Source organism: Chlorocebus sabaeus, chromosome 25 (assembly GCF_047675955.1).
Source record: "Chlorocebus sabaeus isolate Y175 chromosome 25, mChlSab1.0.hap1, whole genome shotgun sequence".
In the NCBI taxonomy this organism is placed as follows: domain Eukaryota; kingdom Metazoa; phylum Chordata; class Mammalia; order Primates; family Cercopithecidae; genus Chlorocebus; species Chlorocebus sabaeus.
The window spans coordinates 85,418,780-85,436,346 of record NC_132928.1 but is presented as its reverse complement, the minus strand read 5'-3'; the positions used below and the strand labels follow the sequence as shown (position 1 = coordinate 85,436,346).

Below are 17,567 nucleotides of genomic sequence, written 5' to 3'. Positions count from 1 at the left end.
ATGGAGAAAGACGCACACAGACACAGGGAAGACGCCACGTAGACATAAAGGCAATGGTGTGGGAGAGGCATCTACAGGTCAAGGAATGTCAAAATGTGTCAGCAAGATGACATTCCACCATACACCAAAGAGAAGCATGAACAGATTCCCCACAGCCCTCAGAAAGACCCAGCCTGCTGGTATCTTAATCTCACACTTCTAGCCTCCAGAACTGAGGGACAATAAATTTCTGTTGTTTAAGCTTCTCTGTTTGTGATACTTTATTACAGCAGTTCTAACAGACTAGGCATTTAAAATACTATGTAACAATGTATTACAAATGCAACATGAAAATCACATAGGTCTTCATTTACATTACTGATATAAATACCACCCAGATCAGCATATACAGGAAATTCATTTGTCCATAATTAGCAACCAATATGTGTTCACAAAGCTCTGATACTCCCTTGGATGGATGGATGGATGGATGGATGGATGGATGGATGGATGGATGGATGGACAGACGGATGGACAGACGGACAGACGGATGGATGGACAGATGGATGGATTATATAACAATCTATTGTATTTTAAAAAGTCTGGATGGTTGCTCATCAGACTATTGTAAATGGCTCTCTCAGAAGAGGGCTGAGAAGGAGCTTTCACTTTCCACTTTGTCTGTACTATGATATGTTTACACCAAGCATGTGTTACTTTTCTAATAAAAAGTTTGTGAATGACATCTGGGTTTAAGACCTATTGTTGTTGAAATTGAGAGGTATATGAGAATTCTCAGGGAGTGTAGAAACATTTAGTAACAAACAAACAAACAAAAAGGTAAACCAGGCAGGGTGTGTGGCTCACGCCTGTAATCCCAGCACTTTGGGATGCCAAGGCAGGCAGATCACCTGAGGTCAGGAGTTCGAGACCAGCCTAGCAAACATAGTGAAATCCCGTATCTACTAAAAATACAAAAATTAGCTAGGCATGGCAGTGCACACCTGTAGTCCCAGCTACTCAGGAGGCTGAGGCAAGAGAATTGTTGGAACCTAGGAGGCGGAGGTTGCAGTGAGCCAAGATTGCACCACTGCATTTCAGCCCTGGTGACAGAGTAAGACTCCATTTCAAAAAAAACAAAACAACAAAACTAAACCAGTGGTAAAATCCCCAGACCACAGGAAGAGAAGCCAATGCAGGATCCAGGAAGGGGGAAGCTATAACATTAGCAGGAAAGACTGAGCAGTGACCTAAACATAAGAGAGAATAAGGCTTCCGAAGAGGAAGAGAGAAGTAAATTAAAGGCAGCAGACATTAACTAAAATAAGGACTGGGAAGGACCTGTACGACCTACAAGGACCCAGCCTGCTGATGCCTCAGTTTCAGACTCTGGCCTTCAGAACTGAGCGGCAATAAACTCTTGTTGTTCAGGCCGCTCTGTTTGTGATACTTTATTACAGCAGCTCTGCCAGGTTGGGTATTGACTACATAGAGTGTATTACAGATGCAACAGGCACATTTGTAATTGGCTTGTTTGTCATTTGGAATTTGGAACCAGGATCACTGAGAGTCACCTGAGCACCTATGGCTGGGCCCCTTCGGTTCCATCTGCTTTGCCTGGAGGGCTCTTCCGGCTCCTTCACAGCCCATCCCATACTTCACTTAGCACCTGCTCCGATGTCACCCGCTCAGAGAGGCACTCGCCAAGCCTGAGCAGAGAAGCACCCCTCGCCGTCACTCTAGTTTTTCTTACAGCTCTTATACACACTGTATATTGTTTAGCTTGTCTATTATCTGTTATCGTTTCCCTAAAATAATGGTTGTGAAAACAGGGTTGTGGTCTGTTTTACTCACGGCTACTGTGGGTGCCCACCACAGAGCCCCCAGAGGGCCTGCAAAATAAAGGGAACCAGTCATGTCTGTTGAACAAACCTAGAGAAGCAGAAGTCAAATTGCTAAGGAAGGGTAATACCCTAAGGCAGTTTGCTAAGGAAGGGTAACGCCCTAAGGCAGTTTTCTAAGGAAGGGTAACGCCCTAAGGCAAGGAAATGAAGGCCCTGCACGAAGACTTCACAGAAAGAGACATGGTCACATCTGAGGATGGGCTGATGGGACAGGCCCAAGGAAGGATCAGAGCTTTGTGAACAGATATTGGTTGTTAATTACGGATTAGTGGATCACTCCTTTGGGAAGACCTTTCCTGCTCTATTTTGTCTTGAATGCTGATCTGGCTGGTACATATACTAATAATGTGAATGAATAAAAACCTATACAATTTGCTTGTTGTATTTGTAGATATCATTGACAGAATCAAGATTTGAAACTGCCTAGTCAATGGGTCAAAAGACAGGTAAGATGAGATTTAGCAAAGCTAAATTGGAGGTCCCACCCTTAGGCTGAGAGCCAGATGAAGAAGCCCCGTAGAGAGCCCATTAGCAACATCTCCTAAGGCAATGCACTGGGAATTAAGGCAGTGGCTGGGGGGGTCACAGACGTTTATCTTCACTGAGTTCCACTACCTTCTCTCTGAGTGTCCTTGGAAAAAGGTATGAGGCTCCCTGAGTTTTATTTTCTCCTCTTTAAATTGGAGACACAGATACCCACCTTATAGCATCTTTCTGACGCCAACTGAGAAAATCCATGTAAGAACAGGAAAGAGCAGGTGATACGGGAAAGTGGTACAGGGAAAGTGCATGATTATTAGTGGGTATTCTCTACTACTGTTTACTGCAGAATTCCAACATGAACCAAAAGGTTTATGTAACTGCCAAAAAGCATAAGGAAATCAGAGGCTCCACCAGTGAAACCACAGTTCTCTGCAACAGGAGCTAAAACATCCACCACGCATCATCAGGTCTGGGCACTAAATTTCAAAGAGAGACACTAACAAACCAGCCTGTGTACCTGGGAGAGCATGGCTACACAGGTGAAGGTGCTGAGCCATGACACTGTTGAGGATAAAGAGGCTGCAGGGTAAGATCCTCTCCTAGTGTAGAGGCTGCAGAGTAAGATCCCTCTCCTAGTGCAGAGGCTGCAGGGTAAGATCCCTCTCCTAGTGCAGAGGCTGCAGGGTAAGATCCCTCTCCTAGTGTAGAGGCTGCAGAGTAAGATCCCTCTCCTAGTGCAGAGGCTGCAGGGTAAGATCCCTCTCCTAGTGCAGAGGCTGCAGGGTAAGATCCCTCTCCTAGTGCAGAGGCTGCAGAGTAAGATCCCTCTCCTAGTGCAGAGGCTGCAGGGTAAGATCCCTCTCCTAGTGCAGAGGCTGCAGTGTAAAAGATCCCTCTCCTAGTGTAGAGGCTGCAGGGTAAGATCCTCTCCTAGTGTAGAGGCTGCAGGGTAAGAGCTCTCTCCTAGTGCAGAGGCTGCAGGGTAAGATCCCTCTCCTAGTGCAGAGGCTGCAGGGTAAGATCCTCTCCTAGTGTAGAGGCTGCAGGGTAAGAGCTCTCTCCTAGTGCAGAGGCTGCAGGGTAAGATCCCTCTCCTAGTGCAGAGGCTGCAGGGTAAGATCCTCTCCTAGTGTAGAGGCTGCAGGGTAAGATCCTCTCCTAGTGCAGAGGCTGCAGGGTAAGATCCTCTCCTAGTGCAGAGGCTGCAGGGTAAGATCCTCTCCTAGTGCAGAGGCTGCAGGGTAAGAGCTCTCTCCTAGTGCAGAGGCTGCACGCACTGTGCGATAACTTGCATGCTTGCAAGCATGCACACATAAAATGGGTGACTAACCATGTGAGTGCCTTGGAAGCAAGTTTTTCCCTCAATGGGCAATTGGGCTGCACAATCTCTAGGGTTTCTTCCAACACTAAGAAACTCTAATGCTATAATCATAAATTAGCATAAATTATCTCATTAGCAGTAGTATACATTATATGCATCCAGTCCTTCAAACCATTTCTGATGTTTTTACCTCCTTACTCTACCTTCAACTCTGCCTGACCAGAGTAACCCCCATCCACATTTTCCACATAATTCACCTCTGAAAAGAAGTTACTTTTCTGCTGAGACACCCATGAAGACTTACCCCAGTTTCTGCAGGTTACATTGTGGATTCTTGGCTTTTTCGCATAAAATTGCGACTCCTGCGTCTCCCAGGGCATTCTCCCCCACGTAGAGTCTGGTCAGGGAACGGCTGGCGCTCAATACTGACGCAAGATCCTGACAACACGCTGATGTGAGGCAGCAGCTGACCAGCCTTCCATAAAGACGGCAGAATGTCAGTCACGTCTCTCACCCACGCTCCACCACGAACAAGGAGGCACCCGTACCTGCCACTGCCTCTACTCCAGTTTACACACGGAAAGCGAGTGGACACAAGCTCTACGTACACTTCTGATTTCCTCTTCCATCTGGCGGAATAACAAGTAAGCATTCTCCAAGCTCGCACCAATACTACATCTTCCCAGCTCCCTACATTCAGCTCTATTGTGGTGAAATACGTGTAAAATGAAATTTACCATCTTAACCATTTTTAAGTGCACAATTAATGGCCTTAAGCACATTCACATTGTTGTGCAACCATCTTCACCACCGTCTCCAGAACTCCTTTCATCTTGCAGAACTGAAACTCCATAACCATTAAACAACGTCTTCCCGTTCCCCACTCCCCCATTGTCTGCAACCACCTTGCTTTCTGTCTCTATGAATCTGACTATTCTAGGCACCTCCTATACGGACAATCACAGAGTATTTGCCCTTTCAAGCCTAGTTTATCTTACTTAGCATAAAGTCCCTGAGGCTCATCCATGTTGTAGTGTGTACTAGAATTCCTTTTAAAGCTGAATGTACATATATAGCACTTTTCAACACCCTTTATCCGTTGAAGGACGTTTGGGTTATTTCCACCTTTTGGCTATTGCTAATAGTGTTGCTACGGACATGGGTGTACAAATAACATGTTTGAGTTCCTGCCTTCTTTTTTTTTTTTAACACTTCCTCTGTTACCCAGGTGGGAATGCAGTGGCGTGATCTTGACTCACTGCAACCTCCGCCTCCCAGGTTCAAACGATTCTCTTGCCTCCACCCCGAATAACTGGGATTGCAGGCATGTGCCACCATGCCTGGCTAATTTTTGTATTTTTAGTAGAGACAAGGTTTTACTATGATGGCCAGGCTAGTCTCAAACTCCTGACCTCAAGTGATCCACCTGCCTCGGCCTCCCAAAATGCTGGGATTACAGGTGTGAGCCACTGCGCCTGGCTGAGTTCCTGCTTTGAACTCTTTTGCGGATATACCCAGGAGTGGAAATGCTGGCTTCAATAGTAATTCTATATTGTTTTAGGAATTGCCGTGCTGTTTTCCACACTGGCTGCATGATTTACTTTCCCACCAGCAATACACAATGGCTTCCATGTCTCCGTATCCATGCCAATACTTGTTTTCTAGTTTTCTTGCTTTTGTTTAATAATAGCCATCCTAATGGGTGAGAATTGGCCCTTCCATTTTTAAGTGTTTTTTTCTCTCCTTCAAAATGCAAGTCTCCCAGAAGCATTCAGGGAAGGGCTGCCTACAACATCGAGTGTCTGCACTGCTTTAGCACCAGAAGCATTCAGGGAAGGGCTGCGTACAACATCGAGTGTCTGCACTGCTTTAGCACCAGAAGCATTCAGGGAAGGGCTGCGTACAACATCGAGTGTCTGCACTGCTTTAGCACCATTTTTCTTATACAACATGAGGACCCAGGGCTTGTCATGAAATTCTAAAACTCCTCTAAAGCAATGCATTACACTGGTTTTCTTCTCAGCTAGGCAGTGGGCACCGTACAGGCAGTCATCTTCTTTTTTAATTACTTATGCTCCTTGTCAGGGTTGAGTGTGTGACTTTCCCCACAACAAACACTAACTGACCGAAATGCTACAGACACCCAGAGACAAGCACACGCAGCCACCTGAGCCGCCGAGGCCACTGTCACTCAAACTCCAGCCTACCAGGCCTCACTGAAGCCAGAGTGCGAAACATGCCTTGTTGGCTTCCTTCGGGGAATGGGCTCAACTCACCAGAGCTTCTTCAGATTGCACAACAGGTGCTTCAGTCCCACACACAGAAGTCTGATCCCGAAGTCCCCAAGGGCGTTGTCGCTCAGGTCCAGCTCCACCAGCTTCTGGTTGCTGCTGAGGACCAAGGAGATGTCGAAGCAGCACTCATGCGAGAGGCCGCAGCGCCCCAACCTTCATGCGAAGAACAGAGGCAGAAAGCGTCAGAACACATCTGACCAGAGAACTCCGGAATACAGCACAAGGTCAGCCCTCAGGCTCCCCAGTCACAGCAGAGGGAGCACCCGTCAGTGAACTCCCGACCATAAACAGTGCCGGGTGCATTGCAGTCACCCCCCAGACAAGTGAATGGTGCACTCCTGGCTTGTAAGTGAAACGGGCAGTGTGGGCCTGTGCACTCCACCTCCTGCCCTCGTGTTCCTAACTGTTGATGTACCCGCAGTCGGCTCTGCCCTCGCCAGCGCTGCACTCAGCTATTTCTTGTCTTTACCAACATTGTCACCCCATTGTGCTTGATGATTTCATCCCAGCCATCCATCTATATTGAAAGGAAAAGCAGCTCTGATTCTTTTTCTCTTTCTTTTTCTTTTCTTTTTTTTTAGAGACAGGGTCTCACTTTGTCGCACAGCCTGGAGTGCAATGGCGAGATCATAGCTCACTGCCACCTAGAACTCCTGTGCTCAAGGGATCCACCTGCCTCAGCCTCCCAAGTGGCTGCAAATACAGGCACATGCTACCATGCTTAGCTATTTTATTTACTTATTTATTTATTTATTATTTTGTAAAGACAAGGTCTCACCAGCTTGCTCAGGCTGGTTTTGAACTCCCGGGCTTATGATCTGCCCACCTTAGCCTCTCAAAGTGCTGGGGTTCCGCACCCGCTGCAGCTCTGATTCTTTATTGGTTTCACCATTACACACATGCACACAAACACACACACGCACATCACTACCACCGTCACCACCACCTCCAGCAACAAAAATTTATTCCTGTCGTAGGGGCGAGAACGACATTCTAGTTTCTTTCCAGGGCAACAGTTCATAGGTCCTGGAGCCACCTTCCTTTCTGTCCCTATCCTTACACCAACTTCAAGCAAATGGACAAATGGATCTCTACTTATCTGCAGAACATCTCGTTGTCACCTACCCTTTCCTGTTTGTGTCTCCCTCTCCAGAATCACACAGGGCAATGGCAGTGGGGAGAGAACTTGGGGATGAAGTTGGAGAAATAAGGTTAAGTGTCCCAAAGAGCCAGTCTCCATGGTAGGAGAATTTGAAATTTATCAAAAGAGCAAAGATCAAGACAGTGTGATCTATATACACAATGGAATACTGCTCAGCCATAGAAAAGAAGGAAGTCACATCTTTGAAGCCACATGGATGGAACTGGAGGCCATTATCTTAAGTGAAACACCTCAGAAACAAAGAGTCAAATACCACATGTTCTCACTTACAAGTGGGAGCTAAACAAAGGGTAACATCCACAGAGCGTGGAATGATAGACACTGGAGCCTCAGAAGGGTGGGAGGGTGGGGGCCAGGTGAGGGCTGGAAAATTACTTATTGGGTACAATGTTCACTATTTGGGTAAGAGTTACACAAAGGCCGGGTGCGGTGTCTCACGCCAGTAATCCCAGCACTTTGGGAGGCCAAGGCGGGCAGATCACGAGGTCAGGAGTTTGAGACCAGCCTAGCCAATGTAGTGAAACCTTGTCTCTACTAAAAATACAAAAATTAGCTGGGCGTGGTGGCCACGCCTGCAATCCCAACTACTCGGGGGGCTGAGGCAGAAGAATCGCTTGAACCCAGGAGGTGGATGTTGCAGTGAGCCGAGATCGCGCCATTGCACTCCAGCCTATGTGACAAGGCGAGACTCAGTCTCAAAAAAAAAAAAAGGGGGGGTTACAGTAAAAGCCCAGACACTACCACTGTGCAATAATATACCCATGGAACAAAGCTGCGCTTGCGCCTCCTACATCAACAAAAATAAATAAATAAAGTAAAATATAAGGAGCAGAGCAGAGAGAAAGCATTTAAGCCACAGAACAGCACAATCAAATCAGAATTTTCTAAATGACTATCTTACTTTTGTGTGGAGAACGGTCTGATGAGGGAGAAAGGCAGACACAGCGAGACCAAAGAGCCAACATCCATTCAGTGTGCGTTTCTGACCACCGGCAGGGACTAAGACGCCTGTTCAGGCGTGGCAAAGAGGACGGCAAGACAAGCAAACGCAAACCCTATCCCCGGGGAGCTGATGGTCCAGGAGGTCACCGCGTGTCCAGGCAAGTGGTGACGGTTGCTGGACCTGGGCTGGTGGGGTGAGGACGAGGAAAAGTGGAAAACAGCTCGGGTAGGAGGAAAAATGGATAAGACTGGTGACACGGTGAGTGTGCTGAGCCGGAGAGGGAGGTAGGAAAATGTCCTAGAGTGGCGGGCTTTAACACTGGCTGTGTGGCTCCTCAAAAATGCAGACGCCTGCATGCATCCACAGAGCAGGCAACGAAACAGAGCTGGTGAGACAGCCCAGGCACAGCACCTGGGGCATGTGGATCTGAGTCACGGTGTGGGAGGGAGCGAGCACATCATCATCATCATGACTATTATTATTATTATTTTGAAATGGAATCTCGCTCTGTCACCAAGGCAGGAGTGCAATGGTGCGATCTCCGCTCACTGCCACCTCTGCCTCCCGGGTACACGCGATTCTCCTGCCTCAGCCTCCTGAGTAGCTGGGACAACAGGCGAGAGCAAGCACCCTGCAACATTTCAACCCACGCAAAGCGTTCTGACCCGGCTGGGCAACGTGATGAGACCACATCCCTACAAAAAAAATACACAAATTAGCCGGCGTGGCGGCGCATGCCTGTAGTCCCAGCTACTCGGGGGAGCCGATGTGGGAGGATTGCTTGAGCCTGGGAGGTCGACGCTGCAGTGAGCCGTGATCACACCACTACACTCCAGCCTGGGTCACAGAGGGAGATCCAGTCTCAAAGAGAAAAAAAAAAAGTATTTTCATAGTTTTTAGCTGAGGTTACCATTGTGGTAAATGGCAAATTCTCCAACTCTCATCTATGAACACGGCCCATGAGGAAATGGAATTGAGCATCATGGTCTTTTCAAGAAATGACATTTTTTTCAGTTCCTCCTTCATTCTTCCCCACACAAAACTTCCCCAGCTGGCCTCCAATCCATTTTGCCTTCTCACTTGTTCTGGGCTGAACTGTGCCCCCCGCCCAAAATTTACATGTTGAAACCCTAATCCTCAAGACCTCATAATGTGGCTGTTTTGGGAAATGGGGTCTTAAAAGGGGTGACTAGGTTAACATTAGGTCATGCGTGTGAGCCCTAATCCATCAAGACTGTCCCTGTAAGAAGAGGAGACTAGGCCACTCTTCCCCCAGAGGGAAGACGACGTCAGTACACAGGGAGAAGGAGGCATCTACAAGCCAAGGAGGGCGGCCTCAGAAGAAACCAGCCCTGCTGACACCTTGATCTTAGACTTTCAGCCTCAGAACTGCAAGAAATAAATTTATGTTGTTGAAGCCATTCAGTCTATGGCACTTTGTTACAGCAGAAACCACACCACCGGCCAGGCACGGTGGCTCACACCTGTAATCCCAACACTTTGGGAGGCCGAGGCGGGCGGATCACCTGAGGTCAGGAGTTTGAGACCAGCATGGACAACATGATGAAACCCCATCTCTACTAAAAATACAAAAGATTAGCTGGGTATGGCAGCGGGTGCTTGTAATCCCACCTACTCAGAAGGCTGAGGCAGGAGAATCACTTGAACCCAGGAGGCAGAGGTTGCAGTGAGCCGAGATCGCACCACTGCACTCCAGCCTAGGCAATAAGAGCAAAACTCCGCTTCAAAAAAAAAAAGAAAGAAAAGAAAAAAGAAGAAACCACACCAGCAATCTGGTCCTGAAGATCTTTCTCCAGTCTGTTTCTCTCTCTCTCTCTCTCATATGAACTTGAAGTCACACAGATCACACGCACGGGGACTCACCACAATCTCCGAATGTTACAGTCAGGATGCTGGAGCGTTTCACACAATACTCTCATCCCTGGGTCCCCCAGAGAATTGTCACTGAGGTCCAATTCAGTTAGACTCTGGCTGGTGCTGAGAACTGAAAAGAGGCCCCGGCAAAAACTGGAAGTGAGATCGCTGTTCACCAATCTAGGAATGAGAAGGAAGACAGAGAGAAAAGAAATCAGCCTTGAATAATAACTAACTGGAGCTGGGGGCACCAGTTCAGAGAAATGCCTTCTGGGGATTAAGAAATGGGTCACGAAACCAAAAATTACTCCCAGAGAAATGAAGAGGGCTGCATGAGCCTTGGTAAAACCAGTTCTGCCTCCTCTCGGATGGACAGCATGAGCCTGTGACTGTGGCTGACTGTGGACCCTGCAGCCTACTCCCCAGTGTCCTTCTCTCTCGCCCTTACCACTGTCCCAACATGGCCCTGAACGTTCTGTGCTGGGTGACCAGAGAGCAGTCCTCACTCTGGGCTACACAATAGCATCAGGAGTGCTCACAAAAATCCTCAGGCCAGGTTGGGCATGGTGGCTCACACCTGCAATCCCAGCACTTTGGGAGTCCGAGGTGCGCGGATCACTTGAGGTCAGGAGTTCAAGACCAGCCTGGCCAACATGGTGAAATCCTCTCTCTACTAAAAATACAAAACTTAATTGGGTGTGGTGGCACGAGCCTGTAATCCTAGCTACTAGGGAGGCTGAGGCAGGATAATCACTTGAACCTGTGAGGTAGAAGTTGCAGTGAGCCAAGATCGTGCCACTGCACTCCAGCCTGGGCAACAGAGCGAGACTTCATCTCGAAAAAAAAAAAAAATCCCAAGCCCAGGCCACATCCATGGAAATAAAATCAGAATCTCTGAGGTGCAACCAGACGAATTTTTTAAACTTTTTTTTTAGGTGTAACCCAAGTTGGAATGCAGTAGCACGATCACAGCTCACTGTAGCCTTAAACTCCTGGGCTCAAGCAATCCTCTTGCCTCAGCCTCCCGAGTAGCTGAGGTTACAGGCATGAGTCACTGTGTCCAGCTATATGGATCTTTTTTAAATGTCCAGGTGACTCCAACGTGCCGTCACGTTTTGCTTTTGTTTTTCTGTAAAGAAGCGCCCTCACTCTGCTGCTCGGGAAGGATGTGAATTCCTGGCTTCAAGCAATCCCCCCATCTTGGCCTCCCAAAAACCTAGGATTACCAGCATGAGCCGCTGCACCCACACATGCAGTCACCTTTGAATCACCTGTAGCCCTCATTCAAATGCAAAGTCTAGCTCCCTAGGTCTAAGATTGGGTCTACAATCCTGCATTTCTAACAGATGCTCGGGCTTCTGGTTCTCAGAAGGGACTGGAACATACAAAGCAAGCTCCTGCCCTCAGAGGAAGGCAGCTGCCATCTAAAGAGATGGATGCTGAGCCCCCTACCAGGGCTCCGGTCAGAGTCTGTCCTCAGAGGAAGGCACCTAGAGGGATGGGTGCTGAGCCTCCCACCGGGGCTTCAGTGAGAGTGTGCAAGCCGTCCTCACAGGTGTGTGATCTTCATGAGGTCTCCCTGCCCTCTCCACCTCACTCTTAATGAGTAGCTCTGCCTACTTCTCTCTCTGTCTTACTCTTCTTCTCCCATTTCTACGGTCTGAATGTTTGTGTGCCCCAAAATCCATATGCTGAAATCCTCACCCTCAATGTGACATATTAGGAGATGGGGCCTTTGAGGTGTGATTAAGTCACGACGCTGGAGCCCTCAGGAGTCGGATTGCTGTCCTTAGGAAAGGGACCCCAGAGAGCTGCCTTGGCCCTTCACCATGTGAGGACACAGTGAGAAGGCACCAGGGATCAGGAAACAGGCCCTCACCAAACACCAGATCTGCCAGAGCCTGGATCATGGACTTCCCAGCCTCCAGAACTGTAAGGTGAAGATTCCTTTCACTTACAAGCCAACCAGCCTGTAGTGTTTTGCTATGGCAGCCTGATGGATGAAGACAACTGTCTTTTTTCCAGTCACTCGGAACTGTTTGCTGCTGTTTTCCCATGCCTGCCCTCTCTCTAAACACTGTATACTCCCAGCCTGGCTGCCCCTCGCCTTCTCTCACTCTCTCACTGCCCATCCTCCAGAAGCTGGCTGAGCGGGGATACCCATGCCCCACTGGTCAACAGGTCCGTCTCCTTGTGCTTTGGATACTCTGCAAGTTTCCTTGTCAGAGTCCATGACCCCGTCCCCCCGACATCTGCCTTTGTTTCCGGACAGTCCCACAGCCGGACCCAAGTCCCTGTGACCAGGACCTGGGTCTTCGCCACCACTGGTTCCCATGGGCAGTCAGTCCTTCATGGCCAAACCATGACTACGAAGGTGGTCCTGGTTGTGGTAATGTCAAGGGATCGAGAAAGCTGAAACTCACTGTTGCCCATGGAAGGGCCGAGCCTCCTGTTTCCCTTAACTGTGCCCCATGTCTAGTATCTTCTATCCAGGTTAAACTCACACATCACTACAGGGTGGCCACCTTCCTACAACCACTGAGGTGGTCCTTCTGCAGGAGGCACTGAATGATAAACCCAGACGGGACTCAGAAGTCAGGTGACTTAACCACTTCATTGCACAGACTTGGCCACTAGCTTCCAACCACCCAGCAAGTGTGTGAACAGCCCCGAAAACGGGCTTTCGGCCACAGCCCAGTGCAGAGCAACATGCGGGCCTAGACGGAGGGTCTCGACGTTTCTGCTCTATTTCCCTTGGTTTACCTTCACCGTGTTTCTTCCCAAGGACACTGTGTCTCTCTCCACTGTCACCTGCACACACTTTTTCTCAGACTGCATTCCTGACTTGGCTCACAGCAGTCTTCAGTGCCAGAATTCCTTTCATTTCTTCTCTATGCACCCAGGTTCCACCATTCCTTAAAGGCAGGCTTAGATTGCACGTTTCTAAGAAACCTCCCCCCAGCCTCCCGCTCTGAGGCCCTCTATCCCCTGTGCTCCTGGGACACAGGCTCTCTGGCATTGTTCTGCCCCACAGACATTGACTGACTCTTAGGCACTAGCGCTCCAAGTAGCTTACAAGCAGTTTCAGTTGACAAACATTTGTAGGCAATCCTACCTTGTGCTAAACTGGCATTTCCCAAACATTTGTTCCTTGTTTTATTGTTTTTTCCTCATCCCATATATCCACCTACCATACGTCAGTCTTTACTCATCAAGGGGTCTAAAACAGATGGTGGTGGCATTATGTAGCTGTGGCAACTGTATTTGGAAGACAGTTGAAAAGAGATGAGAGGAGGCAAGTGCCAAGAAGAAGCTGGTGAGGAAGCAGGAGGAAGTAGCTGGAAGCCGAGTTTCCTTACCTGTGGGAACAGGCAGCATGAGAGCCCGGGAGGACACACTGTACCATATCAAGGTGTCGGCCTTCCTTTTCCTCCTCCTCTTCCTCCTTGGGCATGTTATGGAGAAACCCCAGGGAAAGTGACTCCACCCGATGACAGTTCTCAATGCAAAAGGAAGAAACCACGTGATCCATTCTGGTGGAGAGATTGATCTCAATCTTGGGGAAGTAGTCCATGGCCCTTCGCACGAAGTCCTCCTCCTGCATCTCGTACAAACAGTAGAACAATTCCAGCTGGCTGGGCTGGGTCTGCAGCTTCTTGGCTTTGGCTTTCTCTTCAATCCATTTCAACAGCTCCAGCCTGATTTGCTGAGAGATCTTGCAACTTAATTTCTTCTCCAAGTAGCAGGTCCTCTCCTGGTTTACCAGGCCAAAGAGGAAACGTACAACAAAAATCAAATACCCCTTTTCGAATTTGCCATAGTTTTCCAGAAGGACTGTCACGTCTCGGCTGGGAAGCTTCAAACAACTCCCTGGAACGTTGGTCCTTCCTTCCTTTTCCTCTTCCAGCAGGTAGTACATGGCGGCAAAGAACTCCTGGAAAGTCATGTGGATGAAGCTGTAGAACTTCTCACAGTCCACTTCCTTCTGGAACAGGTTCATCCTCAGGAAAGCAGACACATCCGCCTTCTGCAGCCCATGATTCCTGAGGTCAGACTCCTCAAATAGGATTTTCTGGTTCCAGATTCCGTCTGCAGCCAAAGAGCAGAGCCCCCAGAGGGGGGCACAGAGGCGGTGCTCCTGGCTCCCTCCCCGGGGCTGCAGCAAACTGGAAAGGAAGAAGGTATACACCGCAGTGGTGGTCTTGGATGTCTGGGCAAGGCTCTTGCCACTCTCCATCTGCTGTTTCAGTCCAGTGCACACGATCCAGCAGACCAGGGGGATGAAGCACATGGTGAAGAGGACCTCATTCTCCTGAATCAGACTGAAGGCTGCCCTGGCTTGGGCCTCATCAGAGAAGTACTTGAAGAAGTATTCTTTCCTTTTGGCCTCGGAGAAACCCAGGATCTCCACATGCCGAGGATGGTCCAGCAAGTGCTGCAGTTTCTCCAGGGCCACAGGTCTCGTGGTGATGAGCAGAGAGGCCTCAGGAAGGAGCTTCTTTCTGATGAGGCTGCTCAGGAGAATGTCTCCCCGCTCGGCCTTCTGCCAGTCAGTGCAGAGCGGTCCTATGTGCTCGTCAAAGGCACCTTGAAGCTCGTCAAAGCCGTCCATGAGGAAGAGGATTCTGGAGGGCTTGCTCACGATCTTGCGAATGGGTGGGTTTGGGTCAGGGCAGCAGCTCATGATCAGGTCCCCCAGGCTCCTCTGTGTCACAAGGCTCACCTCCCGACAGTGGATATAGAACAGATAGTCAAACCTGTCTTGGTAGAGTGTTCCCGACGCCCAGTCCAACATAATCTTCCTGGCCAGGATTGTTTTCCCAATCCCTGCCGCTCCCTGGAACACCACGGTGTGCACAGGCTCAGAGTGCTCATCATCGGGGTCAAACAGCAACTCCATCTTAATGGGACTCACGGGGCTCTCCCACGTCTTGGTCTTGCCGATGGCCAGAAGCTCGTGCTCCCTCTCCTGCTGGCTCCGGTGCTCCTTGATGAGGCGCAGTCGTGTGTAGCGTTTGTTGAGGCTCACACTTTCACCCAGACGGGCATTCCTGTCTTCAATGCACTGGAATCTGCTTCTCACGTACTTTCTGTACTTCTTACAGTAATCTACGGCAAAGACAGGAAGTTGGGGGAAAGGCCACACACATCTACCTAAGATGCGCTCTCAACAGGGGCCTGTCGTCGGAAGCAAATGGTAACCGGAATGGAGAAATGGAAGGTGCAGCTTCTCTCCACTGGGTGGGAAAGCTGCCAAGAATCTCTGGTGTCAAGTTTTTCAGATACACAGTTGAGCAGAAGGCCTGTCTGTATGTGTAGCCACCAGCCCAAAGATTCTTTGAATCAATCTTATTCCTTTAAATAATCTGCATCCCACGCCTTATCAAACTTGAAATGCCTAATCACCCCTGCTGGCTCTGGGGCTGCAAGAGCCACACAAACATGAATGTGTTTCTTCAACTGACAATGGATTTCCTGAGGCAGGCCTTTGCATCCCAAAGAGCAGGAGCCTATAGTGTGGCCAAGTCACCCAGCTGCTCGGCTTCGCAGAGCCTCCTGAACCAGGCCTTAAAGCTCAACTAGAAGCACCACCCCAGGTGCTTACCTTTCTTCTTTTTACAAATAGAGATTCTCGAAAGGTACTCCAGTAAACCCATCCACTCCTCTTCAATGCTGTCTTCCTGGCATATCATGGTGGGATTAGAAACACGTGCATTATCTGAACCTAAAAGGGGAAAAAAGGTGTCAACACTCAGAACTATTATCACAGAGGATGCAGCTGAAACCTGGCCTAATATTTGGCATGAGAGAAGAGACCCCAAACATCCCCCAAATCAAAACATGGCTCTGAGTTGCAGAGGACAGGTGTCCAGTCAAAAGTCTAGTTGGGAGCATTTCCGCACTCCTAGTCTCAAAACAACTTCTGCTGTCTACCTGCCAAGCACGCGTCCCCACTGTTCCCAGTCTCAGAATCTCTTCCTCAGGCCCGGAAAACAATCAGCAAACGTGTGAAGCAAGCTAAGTTTCTTTTACCCTCGTTTGCTTTTGCCTGACCCTGGCTGCCTGATTGTGAGGGCATCTCCAAGCTCTCCTGTATCCCCAGCGCGGCCGTGGACTAAGAAAGGTCACCCTTCCTTGGCCCCAGTTCCCTGCAATCCATTTCACACACATCTTCTATTGTCAGGTCGAGATGTCTGGTTCTTCAAGAGTGAGAATGGCCAGTCTATTCCATGCCTAATCTGGCAGCTGGGCATCCTGGCTGGCGTTAGAATCACCCAGGATTTAAATTTAAAAATACGGACTCCAGGACTCCATTTCCAGAGGTTTTTTTTTCAGTCCCTCTGAGGTGAGGCCCAGGAGCCGTTACATACTAAAAGCTCCAGGTGATTCCAACATGCATCTGTGTTGAGAATCACAAACCCAAACAGTCACTAGATAGCACATCCTAAGGCGGCATTCTATAGGAGAACTTCAGGTTAGGTAAAACCAGAGTTAGTCACTAGGGGAAATACATAAGACAGATAACTTCAGTTGGGCAGGAATATATGAAGAACATAAATGATTTTTTTTTTTTTTTTTTTGAGACAGGGCCTCATTCTATTGCCCAGGCTGGAGTGCAATGACACAATCACGGCTCACTGCAGCCTCAACCTCCTGGGCTCAAGTGATCCTCCCGCCTCAGCCTCCGGAACAGCTGGGACTATTGACACGTGCCACCATGCCCAATTAATTTTTGCATTTTTTGTAGATACAGGTTCTCACTATGTTGCCCAGGCTGGTCTCAAACTCTTGGGCTCAAGCAATCCTCCCACCTTGGCCTCCTGAAGTGCTGGGATTACAAGCATGAGCTACCGTGCCCAGCACATAAAAGACCTCTGACAGCTGTCTACTTATTCTGAAAGTAAAGAAAGGTATTGGTAACCATGTCACAAAACAAAATCCAAACAATCTAAGCCAAAACCAAAACCTTATTCTTTTTATTTTTATTTTTTTTAAGAGACAGAGTCTTGCTTTGTTCCCTAGGCTGGAGGGCAGTGGCACAGTCACAGCTCACTCCAGCCTGGAACTCCTGAGCTCAAGTGATCCACCTACTTCAGCACCTGAGTAACTGGGACTCGGGTATGAGCCATCACAGTAGATTAGCCAAAGTCTATTACCTGAAACCTAACCCCACCCCAAGAAATAAACAAACAAACTTCTGACCCTAGTTATAACTTCTCTGCCTCAAAATCCAGACATGGAAGCTAAGATGGTATAGTGGTTAAGAGCTGGGCTTTGATCAAAGGCACGTCCTGCTTTTTACCCCAGCTCTGGGTATGGCTAGAAAGAAGCCGTGGGCCAGTCAGAATCTCTTCCAGCTTCACTTCATTCACTTGCAGGAGGGATAAAACCAGAAGCTATTTCATGGGGTTCTTGAATGTGCCACAAAATCCATAAAAACTGCCTAGCAAAGTACTTCTACAGTTGTGATTATGACACTTTCATTTGGGTATGTGAGTATATAAGTACTGACACAATGATAATTGCTTTATTTATTTATTCAGAGATGAGGTCTCACTATGTTGCTCAGGCCGGGTTTGAACTCCTGGGCTCAAGCGATCCTCCC

General features: G+C 48.7%; 1 protein-coding gene across 2 annotated transcripts in view; it reads right to left on the bottom strand.

Annotated features, from left to right (window-relative positions):
- Positions 1–17,567, bottom strand: part of NLRP3 (NLR family pyrin domain containing 3) — a 31,838-nt gene that overhangs the window by 9,073 nt on the left and 5,198 nt on the right. For both annotated transcript variants that reach the window (XM_007990053.3, XM_007990055.3), the window contains exons 4-8: positions 15,567–15,686; positions 13,321–15,070; positions 9,971–10,141; positions 5,964–6,134; positions 3,992–4,162 (exon numbers count right to left, since the gene is read on the bottom strand). In XM_007990053.3, coding sequence (XP_007988244.3) covers positions 3,992–4,162; positions 5,964–6,134; positions 9,971–10,141; positions 13,321–15,070; positions 15,567–15,686 — 2,383 coding nt within the window. The remainder of the gene's footprint in view (positions 1–3,991; positions 4,163–5,963; positions 6,135–9,970; positions 10,142–13,320; positions 15,071–15,566; positions 15,687–17,567) is intronic.